This window comes from Bufo gargarizans, chromosome 4 (assembly GCF_014858855.1).
Source record: "Bufo gargarizans isolate SCDJY-AF-19 chromosome 4, ASM1485885v1, whole genome shotgun sequence".
NCBI lineage: Eukaryota > Metazoa > Chordata > Amphibia > Anura > Bufonidae > Bufo > Bufo gargarizans.
Genome location: NC_058083.1, coordinates 70,183,493 through 70,199,704, shown reverse-complemented (window position 1 = coordinate 70,199,704; position 16,212 = coordinate 70,183,493). Strand labels below are relative to the sequence as shown.

The window sequence follows — 16,212 nt, the reverse complement described above, 5'->3', positions numbered from 1 at the left end:
CCATGGTGCGCTCCCATTTACTTCTGTGGGGAGAGCGCTCGGTGGTCGCCGGGAACCTCGATATACCGCTGGGACCCACACCTATCAGACAATGGGGGGCATATCCTAGCAATATGCCCCCATTGTCTCAGATGGGAGTATCCCTTTAAGAGCTTAGAAATTATGGAAACCTGACGGATCTCATTATAGTCATAGGGTCCATTGGGAACCTGTGATGTGACGTTCTAGAGCTGCCGTCATTTTTGTTCTGCTTCTATAATGCAGTAGAAGAATACAAGGGTTCAGACCTGAGCATATACCTGTCCAGCAGAATATCGGAATCCATACTAGAAATCTGATGAACCCATTATAGTCAGTGGGATCCACTGGGGGCCGGTGGTGTATGGCATATGCCGGATCAGGCGCATCCATTTTTCTGTTCTTATTCCGAAAGAGAAAATTAAAATTTTACTGCAGATCTGAACCTAGCCTAAGGCTGGTTTCAGATCTGAGCGTTCTGGATGGAGCGCTCTTTCTGCGCGATTGTATGCGCGTTTACAATCGCGTCTCTGGAACAAGCGAACGCCCATTGTCGCGCGTTCCCGGAAGTCTATGTACGGGAACGCGCGACAAGACGCCCCAAAGAAGCTCCTGTACTTCTTGGGGCGTCGGGCGTTTTACAGCTGTTACGCTGTAACACGCTCAGGTCTGAACCCAGCCTTAGTGAAGAGCGCCAGTGTGGGTCCAGCCCTCTATGCAGTAACAAGGCCTAGAAAATCCGGAGGCCCAGGTCTGACTCTTATTAGGCTGCTGAGCAAATCGATCTGCCAAATTTCTGAGCGTTCCGTGTATTTTTCAGTGGTGCTGGTCAGGAGGTCGGAAGATCATGTATTATCCTAGAATTCAAAGGAAGAAAGATCATGGTGAGTGACCCCTCCGGGCAACAGGGGAGGGCTATATCATTTTTAAGGTGCTTTATTTATAATACTTTTTCCCCTCAGCTTTAGGCCTCATGCACACGACCGTGTCCATTTTGTGATCTGCAAAATACGGATGCGGTTTATGGGCCGTCTGCATTTTATTTATTTTTTTCTTGCAGACCCTTTGGCTTCTGTGGGTCCATGGTCTGCATTTTGCAGAATGAACATATGAAGACAGAAAGCCCATGGATGATCTGTGTACTTTCCACATCTGTATATCCATTCCACAAAAATATAGAACACGTCCTATACTTGGCTACAGTACGTGGACCACGAAGTCAATGGGTCCACAAAAAATGCAGATGCAACACGGACAGTATTTGCAGAATACATACAGTTGTGTGCATGAAGCCTTCTACCCAGGTAACTTGTATTTGATAGGAGCCTTCTCTGACGGGCGCTACAGTTATTCTGCCATTATATCAGGTTATCCTGAGGACCAGCAGGGCACTGTATAGAAGGAAGGCAGATGTGAGGGCTAATGGATATTCCTCACAAGATACCCCTGGACATACTGAACGCCAGTGGAATATTCTCTAACCCTGTATTTCCTGCTGTACATACGCCATTGGAAAAGTACATTTGGTTTTACACCGTCCCCTTAAAGTGTAACTGTTATGTTTTAATAAAAAAAATCAGTTTTAGCATGTCACTGGTGGAACAGCATTATGCATAAAGCAATCTTTAGTTTCTTCACTTACCACTGTTTGCCTTGAGTTTTTCCCTTAGTTACGGCTGTTTAAACATTTACAATATGAGGACCTTCTCAAGATGCCAGTTCTCTGAGGGGAAAACTGCTTTCCCTCACTTCACATACACACTTGCTGTAGCCAGCTGCTCCCTGCCAGCCAATCAGATTGGATTACTGAGAGACACGCCTCCTCACTCTGAAGCCTAATGCAGGCATGCAGTGTGAAGGACCGCCCCTCTGTCTTCTGTTTATACTAAAGGAAGACAGACAAGCCCTAGCAACGGTATGTTAAGGGAGCAGTGGAAAGGGACAGAGGACATTAATAAAAGCTGTTATTATAAGGTAATTACAGATCTTTTGACAATCATTGACAGACTAACGTAGGTATACATGCCTAGCTCTAATAAACTATCAAATAAAAAAAAATAAACATATGACAGTTACCCTTTAACTCCACGGTTCCATTCTCTGTCTGGGTTGGGCCCAGAGTTAGAAGAACATGGCTGCTTCCCTCACAGCAGTGACATGCGCTGTCTGTCCGATAGCATAGAATAGCTCCTTGTATTGTATGACCAATTGTTAACAGTATTTTTTTTCTGCTAACCTTAGCTGGATTGCGGCATTCACCCCGGGCTGGAAGGAATGGATGCCCTTCCATATATTGATTTGATTGATCCTGCAGAGATTGATCTCCTTCTGATAAGTCAGTAAGTAAAGTGCAGTTTTTTAACTGATGGACATATTGAGTATTGGTTATTATTCATTTTACCATGAGCAAATTCATCACATGTACATATAATGTGTATAGTATCCATGAGCATCCTGAAAATCTATTCTAGTATCTTGTCTTCTGTGCACTTACAGCAATGGCTTCCACAACACTAAGGCCCCTTTCATACGAACGAGTCTTCCATGCGGGTGCAATGCGTGATGTGAACACACAGCAGCCACACTGAGTCCTGACGCATTCATTTCAATGGGTCTGTGTACATTGAAATGCATCAGTTCTGCGTTGCGTGAGAATTGCAGCATGTTCTATAGGCCTCATGCACATGACCGTAGTTCGGGTCCCCATCCGAGCCACAGTTTTTGCGGCTCGGGTGCAGACCCATTCACTTCAATGGGGCTGTAAAAGATGCGGACAGCACTCAGTGTGCTGTCCGCATCCGTTGCTCCGTTCCACGGCCCCGCAAAAAAAATATAACGTGTCCTATTCTTGTCCGTTTTGCGGACAAGAATAGACATGTCTACAATGGGCCGCCCCTTCCGTTCCGCACATAGGTGGCTTCCGTTTTTGGTGGATCCACGGTTTGCGGACTGCAAAAAACAGAACGGTCATGCGTATGAGGCCATATTCTGCGTTTTTCACGCAGCCCTGGCCCCATAGAAGTGAATGGGGCTTCAGTGAAAAACGCATTGCATTGATGTAATCTAGAAGCAGTCCGGGCGCAATGTGTTTTTCACTGATAGTTGCTAGGAGTTGTTGTTTGTAAACCTTCCGTGTTTTTTTTTCACGCGTGTGAAAACGGATTACACCTGCGTGGAAAAAACTGAGACATTGAACGCAATCGCAGACAAAACTGACTGAACGTGAGTTTCACTGAACGCATCCTGAGTAGAGATGAGCGAACTTCTGTTTTTAACTTCGGCGTACAAGGTTCAGGTTATTCAAGAATTCCGTAATGGATTCCGCTACCACGGACCATAAGCTATGGTCCTTGGTAACGGAATCCATAACAGAATTCTTGAATAGAGAACATGGATCCAGCGCTGCCTTTCTCCGAACTGTAGACTTATTGACTACTTTAAAAAGACTGCCTACGTACTGCAATTCTTAGCTAACCTGAACCTTGTACGCCGAACTTGAAAACACAAGTTCACTCAACGCTAATCTGTACCACACAAAAGGTGCAATCTAGCAAAACCTCTGAGCGCTGCACCAGTATGTATTCTCTGTGCAGACCACAGTGATGAATATGGGGCATCTACTGAGCTGAAACCGGTTTATCCATCTACTACAGGGTCTTATCTGTCTCCGCTCTCTGCCATGTGTCCAAGCAGTGAAGGTTAGCTGTAAATAAGACTTGCCTTTTGAGACTTTAAAGCCATGCTCCATTTTTGCCATCCCTTTACAGTTCACGGCTTGATGAATATGGACCGCCATTCTTTTTAAGGCGATTACGCTAACAAAACATTCCCAATTTACTACTGTTCTTTCCTCATTGATGCCACATTGAAATCCACATGAACGTGTTGTTTTCTTTTCTTTTATTCCATGTACTACTTGTAAGGCTGAATTGAAATTCTTATGACTGTGCAGATTGTCCACATATGATAGGTGTACATTTCTATATTTAATGTCTGGTCCTTGAGCATTGTATGAGCGTCTAGGGCAGGCATGCCCAAACTGCGGCCCTCCAGCTGCTGCTAAACTACAACTCCCAGCATGCCTGGATAGCTTAGAGCTATTAGGGCATGCTGGGAGTTGTAGTTTAGCAACAGCTGGAGGGACGCAGTTTGGACATGTATGGTCTAGGGCAGGGATGGCCAACCTGCGGCTCTCCAGATGTTGCAAAACTAAACCTCCCAGCATGCAAAGACTGCCTACAGCTATCAGCCTACAGCAGGGCATTGTGGGAATTGTAGTTTTACAACAGCTGGAGAGCTGCAGGTTGGCCAGCCCTGGTCTAGGGGATCACTAAATAATTTCTATTTAGCTGCCTGCATGTTTATAATTCCCTTGTTTGCTCTTCAGCTTCCACTTGGATCACTGCGGGGCACTACCATGGTTTCTGCAGAAGACAAGCTTTAAAGGCAGGACATTTATGACACATGCTACTAAGGCAATTTATCGATGGCTGCTGTCAGATTACGTCAAAGTCAGGTAATCTAGATGTAAGGAATGGTTCACACAAGTGGTTGAAGAGAATCTGGATAGGTCATCAATACCAGAATCAGCGGTGGTCTGACTCCTGGCACCCCTGATGATCTGCTGTTAGAAGAGGGTGCGGCGCTCATGCGAGTGCTGCCTTCTCCTCACTGTTTTACTGCAAGCCATCTAGCTTATAGAGGTGGTGCAGTGTGTAACTACAACTGCTTGTCCTGCAATGATCTGACATTGATGGCATATCCTAGCAGTCTTTGGAAAGCTTGGTTACGGGCAATGTGATGGTTTCTGTTTGTGATTGTCACAATGCATATTAACCACTTCAGCCCCGCTAGCTGAAACCCCCTTCATGACCAGAGCACTTTTTACACTTCGGCACTACACTACTTTCACCGCTTATCGCTCGGTCATGCAACTTACCACCCAAATGAATTTTACCTCCTTTTCTTCTCACTAATAGAGCTTTCATTTGGTGGTATTTTATTGCTGCTGACATTTTTACTTTTTTTGTTATTAATCGAAATGTAACGATTTTTTTGCAAAAAAATGACATTTTTCACTTTCAGCTGTAAAAGTTAGCAAAAAAAACGACATCCATATATAAATTTTTCGCTAAATTTATAGTTCTACATGTCTTTGATAAAAAAAAAAAATGGTTTGGGTAAAAGTTATAGCGTTTACAAACTATGGTACAAAAATGTGAATTTCCACTTTTTGAAGCAGCTCTGACTTTCTGAGCACCTGTCATGTTTCCTGAGGTTCTACAATGCCCAGACAGTAGAAAAACCCCACAAATGACCCCATTTCGGAAAGTAGACACCCTAAGGTATTCGCTGATGGGCATAGTGAGTTCATAGAACTTTTTATTTTTTGTCACAAGTTAGCGGAAAATGATGATGATTTTTTATTTTTATTTTTTTCTTACAAAGTCTCATATTCCACTAACTTGCGACAAAAAATAAAAAATTCTAGGAACTCGCCATGCCCCTCACGGAATACCTTGGGGTGTCTTCTTTCCAAAATGGGGTCACTTGTGGGGTAGTTATACTGCCCTGGCAATTTAGGGGCCCAAATGTGTGAGAAGAACTTTGCAATCGAAATGTGTAAAAAATGACCGGTGAAATCCAAAAGGTGCACTTTGGAATATGTGCCCCTTTGCCCACCTTGGCTGCAAAAAAGTGTCACACATCTGGTATCGCCGTACTCAGGAGAAGTTGGGGAATGTGTTTTGGGGTGTCATTTTACATATACCCATGCTGGGTGAGAGAAATATCTTGGCAAAAGACAACTTTTCCAATTTTTTTATACAAAGTTGGCATTTGACCAAGATATTTTTCTCACCCAGCATGGGTATATGTAAAATGACACCCCAAAACACATTCCCCAACTTCTCCTGAGTACGGCGATACCAGATGTGTGACACTTTTGTGCAGCCTAGATGCGCAAAGGGGCCCAAATTCCTTTTAGGAGGGCATTTTTAGACATTTGGATCCCAGACTTCTTCTCACACTTTCGGGCCCCTAAAAAGCCAGGGCAGTATAAATACCCCACATGTGACCCCACTTTGGAAAGAAGACACCCCAAGGTATTCAATGAGGGGCCTGGCGAGTTCATAGAATTAATTTTTTTTTTTTGCATAAGTTAGCGGATATTGATATTTTTATTTATTTTTTCTCACAGTCTCACTTTCCGCTAACTTAGGACAAAAATTTCAATCTTTCATGGACTCGCCATGCCCCTCACGGAATACCTTGGGGTGTATTCTTTCCGAAATGGGGTCACATGTGGGGTATTTATACTGCCCTGGCTTTTTAGGGGCCCTAAAGCGTGAGAAGTCTGGAATATACAGTGGCGGAAATAATTATTTGACCCCTCACTGATTTTGTAAGTTTGTCCAATGACAAAGAAATGAAAAGTCTCAGAACAGTATCATTTCAATGGTAGGTTTATTGTAACAGTGGCAGATAGCACATCAAAAGGAAAATCGAAAAAATAACTTTAAATAAAAGATAGCAACTGATTTGCATTTAATTGAGTGAAATAAGTATTTGAACCCCTACCAACCATTAAGAGTTCTGGCTCCCACAGAGTGGTTAGACACTTCTACTCAATTAGTCACCCTCATTAAGGACACCTGTCTTAACTAGTCACCTGTATAAAAGACACCTGTCCACAGAATCAATCAATCAAGCAGACTCCAAACTCTCCAACATGGGAAAGACCAAAGAGCTGTCCAAGGATGTCAGAGACAAAATTGTAGACCTGCACAAGGCTGGAATGGGCTACAAAACCATTAGCAAGAAGCTGGGAGAGAAGGTGACAACTGTTGGTGCGATTGTTCGAAAATGGAAGGAGCACAAAATGACCATCAATCGACCTCGCTCTGGGGCTCCACGCAAGATCTCACCTCGTGGGGTGTCAATGGTTCTGAGAAAGGTGAAAAAGCATCCTAGAACTACACGGGAGGAGTTAGTTAATGACCTCAAATTAGCAGGGACCACAGTCACCAAGAAAACCATTGGAAACACATTACACCGCAATGGATTAAAATCCTGCAGGGCTCGCAAGGTCCCCCTGCTCAGGAAGGCACATGTGCAGGCCCGTCTGAAGTTTGCCAATGAACACCTGAATGATTCAGAGAGTGACTGGGAGAAGGTGCTGTGGTCTGATGAGACCAAAATAGAGCTCTTTGGCATTAACTCAACTCGCTGTGTTTGGAGGAAGAAAAATGCTGCCTATGACCCCCAAAACACCGTCCCCACCGTCAAGCATGGGGGTGGAAACATTTTGCTTTGGGGGTGTTTTTCTGCTAAGGGCACAGGACAACTTATTCGCATAAACGGGAAAATGGACGGAGCCATGTATCGTGAAATCCTGAGCGACAACCTCCTTCCCTCTGCCAGGAAACTGAAAATGGGTCGTGGATGGGTGTTCCAGCACGACAATGACCCAAAACATACAGCAAAGGCAACAAAGGAGTGGCTCAAGAAGAAGCACATTAAGGTCATGGAGTGGCCTAGTCAGTCTCCGGACCTTAATCCAATCGAAAACCTATGGAGGGAGCTCAAGCTCAGAGTTGCACAGAGACAGCCTCGAAACCTTAGGGATTTAGAGATGATCTGCAAAGAGGAGTGGACCAACATTCCTCCTAAAATGTGCGCAAACTTGGTCATCAATTACAAGAAACATTTGACCTCTGTGCTTGCAAACAAGGGTTTTTCCACCAAGTATTAAGTCTTTTTTTGTTAGAGGGTTCAAATACTTATTTCACTCAATGAAATGCAAATCAGTTGCTATCTTTTATTTAAAGTTATTTTTTCGATTTTCCTTTTGATGTGCTATCTGCCACTGTTACAATAAACCTACCATTGAAATGATACTGTTCTGAGACTTTTCATTTCTTTGTCATTGGACAAACTTACAAAATCAGTGAGGGGTCAAATAATTATTTCCTCCACTGTAAATGTCTAAAAATGTTTACGCATTTGGATTCCGTGAGGGGCATGGTGAGTTCATGTGAGATTTTATTTTTTGACACAAGTTAGTGGAATATGAGACTTAGTAAGAAAAAACAAAAACAAACAAAAAATTTCCGCTAACTTGTGCCAAAAAAATGTCTGAATGGAGCCTTACAGGGGGGGGGGTGATCAATGACAGGGGGGTGATCACCCATATAGACTCCCGGATCACCCCCCTGTCATTGATCACCCCCCTGGTAAGGCTCCATTCAGACGTCCGTATGATTTTTACGGATCCATGGATCGGATCCGCAAAACACATGCGGACGTCTGAATGGAGCCTTACAGGGGGGTTATCAATGACAGGGGGTGATCAGGGTGATCACCCCCCTGTCACTGATCACCCCCCCTGTAAGGCTCCATTCAGACGTCCATATGATTTTTACGAATCCATGGATACATGGATCGGATCCGCAAAACACATGCGGACGTCTGAATGGAGCCTTACAGGGGGGTGATCAATGACAGGGGGTGATCAGGGAGTGTATATGGGTGATCACCCGCCTGTCATTGATCACCCCCCTGTAAGGCTCCATTCAGACGTCCGCATGTGTTTTGCGGATCCGATCCATGTATCCGTGGATCCGTAAAAATCATACGGACGTCTGAACGGAGCCTGACAGGGGGGGGGTGATCAATGACAGGGGGGGGGTGATCAATGACAGGGGGGGGGTGATCAATGACAGGGGGGGGGTGATCAATGACAGGGGGGGGGTGATCAATGACAGGGGGGGGTGATCAATGACAGGGGGGGGTGATCAATGACAGGGGGGGGGGTGATCAATGACAGGGGGGTGATCATGGGTTCATAAAGGGTTAATAAGTGACGGGGGGGGGTGTAGTGTAGTGTTTGGTGCGACTTTACTGACCTACCTATGTCCTCTGGTGGTCGATCCTAACAAAAGGGACCACCAGAGGACCAGGTAGGAGGTACAGTCATGTGAAAAAAATTAGGACACCCTTTGAAAGCATGTGGTTTTTTGTAACATTTTTAATAAAAGGTTATTTCATCTCCGTTTCAACAATACAGAGAGATTAAAGTAATCCAACTAAACAAAGAAAACTGAAGAAAAGTCTTTTCAAGATCTTCTGTAAATGTCATTCTACAAAAATGCCTATTCTAACTGAGGAAAAAGATAGGACACCCTCACATGTATTCCCTCTTAAATTGGCTCAGATCTCACACAGGTATATCACACCATGTGCACATAATTAGTAGATCGTTACTCTGCATGTTGAATGAGGCTTGCCCTATTTAAACCTCAGACATTTAGTTTGGTGTGCTCCTGACTGTTGAAGTGAGAGTGAGCACCATGGTGAGAGCAAAAGAGCTGTCAGAGGACTTCAGAAAAAAGATTGTAGCAGCCTATGAGTCTGGGAAGGGATTTAAAAAGATCTCAAAAGATTTTGAAATCAGCCATTCCACTGTCCGGAAGATAGTCTACAAGTGGAGGGCTTTCAAAACAACTGCCAACATGCCCAGGACTGGTCGCCCCAGCAAGTTCACCCCAAGAGCAGACCGCAAGATGCTAAAAGAGGTCTCCAAAAACCCTAAAGTGTCATCTCGAGAACTACAGCAGGCTCTGGCTACTGTTGATGTAGAAGTACATGCCTCTACAATCAGAAAGAGACTGTACAAGTTTAACTTGCATGGGAGGTGTGCAAGGAGGAAACCTTTGCTTTCCAAGAGAAACATCGAGGCCAGACTGACATTTGCCAGAGATAAAGTTGACAAAGACCAGGACTTCTGGAATAATGTTCTTTGGACAGATGAGTCCAAAATTGAATTATTTGGACACGACAGCAGAGGACATGTTTGGCGTAAACCAAACACAGCATTCCAAGAAAAGAACCTCATACCAACTGTGAAGCATGGAGGTGGAAGTGTCATGGTTTGGGGCTGCTTTGCTGCAGCAGGACCTGGTCAGCTCACCATCATAGAATCCACGATGAATTCTACTGTGTATCAGAAGGTGCTTGAAGAACATGTGAGACCATCAGTTAGAAAATTAAAGCTGAAGCGGAACTGGACCATGCAACATGACAATGACCCAAAACATACTAGTAAATCAACCAAAGATTGGCTGAAAAAGAAGAAATGGAGAGTCCTGGAATGGCCAAGTCAAAGTCCAGATTTGAATCCCATTGAGATGCTGTGGGGTGACTTGAAAAGGGCTGTACGTGCAAGAAACCCCTCAAACATCTCACAGCTGAAAAAGTTCTGCATTGAGGAGTGGGGTAAAATTTCCTCAGACCGATGTCGAAGACTGGTAGATGGCTACAAGAACCGTCTCACTGCAGTTATTTCAGCCAAAGGAGGTAACACTCGCTATTAGGGGCAAGGGTGTCCTATCTTTTTCCTCAGTTAGAATAGGCATTTTTGTAGAATGACATTTACAGAAGATCTTGAAAAGACTTTTCTTCAGTTTTCTTTGTTTAGTCGGATTACTTTAATCTCTCTGTATTGTTGAAACGGAGATGAAATAACCTTTTATTAAAAATGTTACAAAAAACCACATGCTTTCAAAGGGTGTCCTAATTTTTTCACATGACTGTATATTAGACGCTGTTATCAAAACAGCGTCTAATATACCTGTTGGGGGTTAAAAAATTCGGATCTCCAGCCTGCCAGCGAGCGATCGCCGCTGGCAGGCTGGAGATCCACTCGCTTACCTTCCGTTCCTGTGAGCGCGCGCGCATTCACAGGAAATCCCGGCCCTCGCGAGATGATGCGTATATGCGTCGTCGTGCGCAGGGCTGCCGCCTCCGGACCGCACATCTGCGTTAGGTGGTCCGGAGGCGGTTAAAGATATATTGTCAGCGCTATATAAAATAGGCAACCCCTGTAAATAGCCTAAAATAACAAATAAATGAATACTCATTTTCTGTGATCCGTCATTCAGCTGTTGATGTCAGACTGCAGTGGTGACATTCTGTGCACAAGTCACCGATGCAGCCAATCGCTGGCCTCAGCTGAGACGTCCCATACGCGGCTGAGGCCAGCAATTGGCTGCAGTGGAGACCTGTGCACCGGACGTCATTGATGCAGCCACAAAGATGACATCAGCAGTGAAAGGACAAGAGAGCCTCACTCGAAGAAACAGGTGTGTATCCATTAATTTGTTTTATGCTATTTACAATCCCACATTTTTTTGCATCGTTTTTTTCAGCACAATTAGTCATTGTTGTAATGTAGTTTGTCTTCTCCTTGTCTTCAGTAACATCTCTGCTGATGACATGCTGTACACAGAAACTGACCTTGAAGAAAGTATGGACAAAATTGAGACCATCAATTTCCATGAAGTGAAAGAAGTAGCAGGAATCAAGTTTTGGTGTTATCACGCTGGACATGTCCTGGGAGCCGCCATGTTTATGATAGAGATTGCAGGTGTCAAAGTACGTTCTCATTGTCTTAAAGATTTAGGGGTTCATTTATGAACAGATATACGCCACAAAATCTAGAGCAGATCCTGTTACACGCCATGTTGCGGCAGAATCTGCAACTTCTTCCCCCGCTCACGCCAGCGGAGAAGGGGACAGGACGTCTCATTCATAATTTTCTACGCCTGGTTTAGGCATAGAAAATGATCTAAATGTAAAACGGCAAGGAAGCTGGCTTACATTTAGAATCGGCAGTGGATACGCCAAAGTCATGAAGAGGCCAGCTCCTCTACATAACTTCAGCGACCCACCACCAGCGCAGTCTAATACGCTGATCTTAATAAATGTGCCCCCTTAGTGCATTATGCCTTGTAATTGAGAGGAGGAGGAGGCTGGGCGGGGATAAGAGCCGAAGAGGCAGAGCTGCCTGGGCTCCAACACGGTGGACTCAGCCCTGGGCACTTGCGAGCCCTCATCAAAGTTCGTTTTTGGCATATTTAAAAGTCCACCAAAGCATATAAAGGTACTGTGTTAATCATCTGTGTTGCGGCTACAGCGGTATGGCAACTGTTAAAAAGGGGTAAATCTGCTGACAGACTCCCTTTAAAGGCGTTTCCTCACAAAGGACACTTGTCCTCTAGCTACCTGTCTTTAAAATTGCGTAAAAGTCTCTGATCACAGGGGTGCCACTGCTTGGACCCTCACATGTGAATTCTCCATTACCCACGTGAATGGAACAACAGTGCACATACTTTACCACAGCTCCATTCACATCTATAGGTCTTTTAGGGTGCAATTTTATGGGGTTTTCCAAGATTTTTCTTTTCTCATCCGTCTCATTGGGGGACACAGGCTTTAAACATGAGTATAGCTGTTGCCGCTAGGAGGCGGACACGGGGGGGGGGGCAGCAACAGAGCAGAGGTAGAATGTGCTCCACCTACTTTTGGATTCAAAGTGGGACGCTAATGGACTGGCTTGTTTGGAGGGACACAGGCTGGGTAAGTGCTGTTTGTCCCTTCTTACAGGGCCTAACCTTCCCCTCTTGGCGCCAGGATTGTCACTATGTCTGAGCCCAGAGCCCAGGTCCCGAAGCAGGTGGTCCCTTTGGAGCGTCATTTTGCTTGTGTGTCGTGTCGCGCAAAATTTCCGACCCCTCAGTCAGACTCCTGCTTTGCGTGTGCTGTGCCGCCATCAAGTGGCTTGGCCTCGGACCCGTTGCTTCCCACTGCCCAACCTACGGAAGAACCGTAATGGGCACGTTTCCTGTCTAGGGTGGTACAGGATGTCTCCAATACCAACAGGGCCATTGTGGAAATATTGGGCCGTTTGTCGGCAAGGCAATCCTCTGACCGGTCTGACTCTGGGGATCATGGGGCGTATGCTCATCGTGGCCGTCCCACAAAATGGGCCAGAACATACTCCCCCAAAAGGGTATCTGTGTCTCCCGTTTTCTCGGCCACGCCTCCTCCTACTAGAGAGATTCACTCCGACGTGTCCTCAGTTGAAGAGGCATGTTCTGAGGAGAGAGGGTCAGATGAGGATGTGTTCTCACCGTCCAAACTGTCCTCCATGGTGGACAATCTAATTACGGCAGTTATTGAGACGTTGCAGGTTGAGGATCCTGCACCGTCATCTGCCAGCTTGGGTTTTGCCTTCAGAAGGTCCCGTCACTCGCACAAGTGTTTCCTCAACCACCAGGAGTTTGATTCCTCTCTCTCCAAGGAGTAGAATTTCCCTGATAGACGTTTTATGTTGCCAAAACGCTTGAACGTCCTTTATCCTTTTCCGGAGGATTTGACTAAGAAATGGTTGGCTCCACCTATAGTGGACACGCCAGTTTCCCGCTTGGCTAAACATACTACCTTGCCAATGGCGGATGGGGATTCTTTTTCTGATCTCAAAGATGAGAAGCTGGAAGCGTTTGCAAAATCTGCCTTTGAAGCAGTGAGCACTGCAGTCGGTGTTTGCCTCTACATGGGTGAGCAAGGCTATGGGGGAGTGGGCAAGTAATTTATGTCAGGGTCTCGACTCGGGAGTCCCCTCGGGGGAACTTGCAGTTGTGGCCCTGCAGCTCTCGCATGCTAGTGCATATATTTGTTAAGCATCTTTGGACACGGCCAGGTTTATGGCTCTCTCATCAGCCCTGTTGGTGGCTATTCGCCGTACTCTATGGCTCTCCTGCTGGGCGGCAGATAATGCTTCAAAGTGGACCCTGACGGCCCTCCCCTTTACTGGCAGCAGACTTTTTGGGAAGCGTCTGGATGAGATCATTCCAGACGTTACAGGTATTAAGAGCACCCATTTACCATAGAACAGGGGGCAGTCTAATAGGTCAAAAAAGCGGAAACCTTTTTTTTCGCTCCTTTCAGAGTTTTTACAGCCCCAAGAGGGAGTCCGACAAGTTGGCCACGGATTAGAAGCGCAAATCTTCCTTCAAGCCTCGCCGTTCCTGGTGTTCCCGTCAACAGGGCTCCGAGTCCTTTAACCCTAAGAACTCCGTGGCATGACGGGCGGCTCCTGGAGCCCTCCGTTCGGGTGTGCGGCCGGCTTCATGTGTTTCGGCATGCTTGGGTGAGGGAGGTCATTGCAGAGGGCTACACGCTGGATTTCAAATCCTCCCCTCCTTCCCGTTTTTTTCGGTAGTCTCCTCCGGCCTCTCCCGCAGCTGCTTCAGGAAGGTGTGGTTGTTCCGGTTCCTGCGCAAGACCGTTTTCAGGGGTTTTACTCCAATCTCTTTGTGGTCCCCAAAAAAGAGGGGACAGTCCGTCCCATTCTGGACTTCAAGGCGCTCAACCGTTTTCTCCAGTTCGCAGTGGGTCCATTTCACTACCAGTTTTGTAGCCCTCCCGTTCGGCCTGGCCACGGCTCCCAGGGTCTTTACGAAGGTCATGGCCCTGCTCCATGACAGGGGAATCATGGCAATCCCTTAATAGGGGACGGCGGACAGCTTGAACATTGTTCTAGACCCTGAAGCGCTTTGGATGGATAGTGAACAGACACAAGTTTTGTCTTTATCCATCGCAGCAGTTGATTTATCTGGGCATTGTACTGGACACTTGTCATGCCAAGGTGTTCTTGCCTCCGAAAACACTTTCCGTCTTCAGATTTTCCCCTTGTTGCAGCCAGCTCCCGTTCCCATTCGTCGCTGCGTGTGGGCTAGGGATCGACCGATATTGATTTTTTAGGGCCGATACCGATAATTTGTGAACTTTCAGGCCGATAGCCGATAATTTATACCGATATTCTGGGAATTTTCATTTTTGGGAAAAAAAATTAAAATTCCCACAAATCTGCTGAAAATTAATGTTTATTGTTAATGTGTATTTTTATTTTTTTGTAAATCTTTCTTTTTCATTTATATTTAATATTTTGGTGTTTTTTATTTTTATTACTTTCTTTTTTTTTTTTTTTTTTTTTTTTTTTTTTTTTTAACTAACTTTTAGCCCCCTTAGGGACTAGAACCCTTGTCCTATTCACCCTGATAGAGCTCTATCAGGGTAAATAGGAGCTCACACTGTCCCTGCTGCTGTGTGCTTTGTGCACACAGTAGCATGGAGCTTATCATGGCAGCCAGGGCTTCAATAGCGTCCTGGCTTCCATGGTAACCGATCGGAGCCCCAGCATTACACTGCTGGGGCTCCGATCGGAGGAGCAGGGGAGAGGGAATCCTGTGGGACGCGCACTGCGACTGGGGTGGGGCGCACCACTGTTTAATACTGGGGGGGAGGGGGGGCGCACTGCGCCACCAATACTTAATACTCTGGGGGCTTGAGGGGGAGGCGCACTGCGCCACCAATGCCTAATATTGGGGGGGCGCACTGCGCCACCAATGTCTGATACTGGGGGGCTTGGGGGGGGGGGCGCACTGCGCCACCAATGAAGCTTAATCTCACATTAATTCATATACAGGAGGCGGGAGCTGCAGGATCACATAGCCGGCTCCCGACCTCTATGAGCAGTAGCTGCGATCCGCGGCACCTGAGGAGTTAACTACCGCAGATCGCAGCTACAGCTCATAGAGGCCGGGAGCCGGCTATGTGATCCTGCAGCTCCCGCCTCCTGTATATGAATTAATGTGAGATTAAGCTTCATTGGTGGCGCAGTGGCCATAGCTCCTCCCCTCCTCTTGTCCCCTGTCCTCCCATTGGCTGGAGCGGCAGCAGCAGCACAGGGGGAGGAGACACTGCTCCTTCTCCCCTGTGCTGCTGCTGAGGGAACACGGAGAGCGCTGTCAGCAGCGCGATCTGTGTTCCCCATACGCTATCGGAATATCGGCAAAATAAATGCCGATACCGATAACGTTCAAAATCCTGAATATCGGCCGATAATATCGGTAAATCCGATAATCGGTCGATCCCTAGTGTGGGCTTTGGGGCACATGGTCTCTGCCTTTGAAGCAGTTCCCTATGCTCTATTCCATACCAGAACGCTTCAGCGAGTCATTCTGTCCAGCTGGGATCGCTCCCCAGCCTCCTTGGATCGGCCAATGCGTCTCCTTGTCCTAGTGCGCTGGGCCCTCAGATGGTGGATGGTCTCTCCGATGTTGGCGTCGGGCCGCTCGTTCTTCCCTCTCCATTGGAAAGCTTTAACAATGGACGCAATCCTCAAGGCTTGGGGGGGAGTGTTGGAAAATCTCTGTTTTAAGGGTCACGCAAGGAGCGCTCCCTTCCAATCAATGTTCTGGAGTTGAGGTCGATTAGACTCTCTGAGGCATTAGGCCGACCATCTCGGGGGCTGTCCGGTGCGGGTTCAGTCCGACAACTCCACGGCGGTGG

General features: G+C 46.3%; 1 protein-coding gene across 1 annotated transcript in view; it reads left to right on the top strand.

The window, feature by feature from the left end:
- The window catches only part of CPSF3 (cleavage and polyadenylation specific factor 3), a 40,960-nt gene that overhangs the window by 1,346 nt on the left and 23,402 nt on the right, over positions 1–16,212 (top strand). The window contains exons 2-5 of the mRNA XM_044289825.1: positions 839–902; positions 2,260–2,357; positions 4,406–4,534; positions 11,274–11,451. Coding sequence (XP_044145760.1) covers positions 839–902; positions 2,260–2,357; positions 4,406–4,534; positions 11,274–11,451 — 469 coding nt within the window. The remainder of the gene's footprint in view (positions 1–838; positions 903–2,259; positions 2,358–4,405; positions 4,535–11,273; positions 11,452–16,212) is intronic.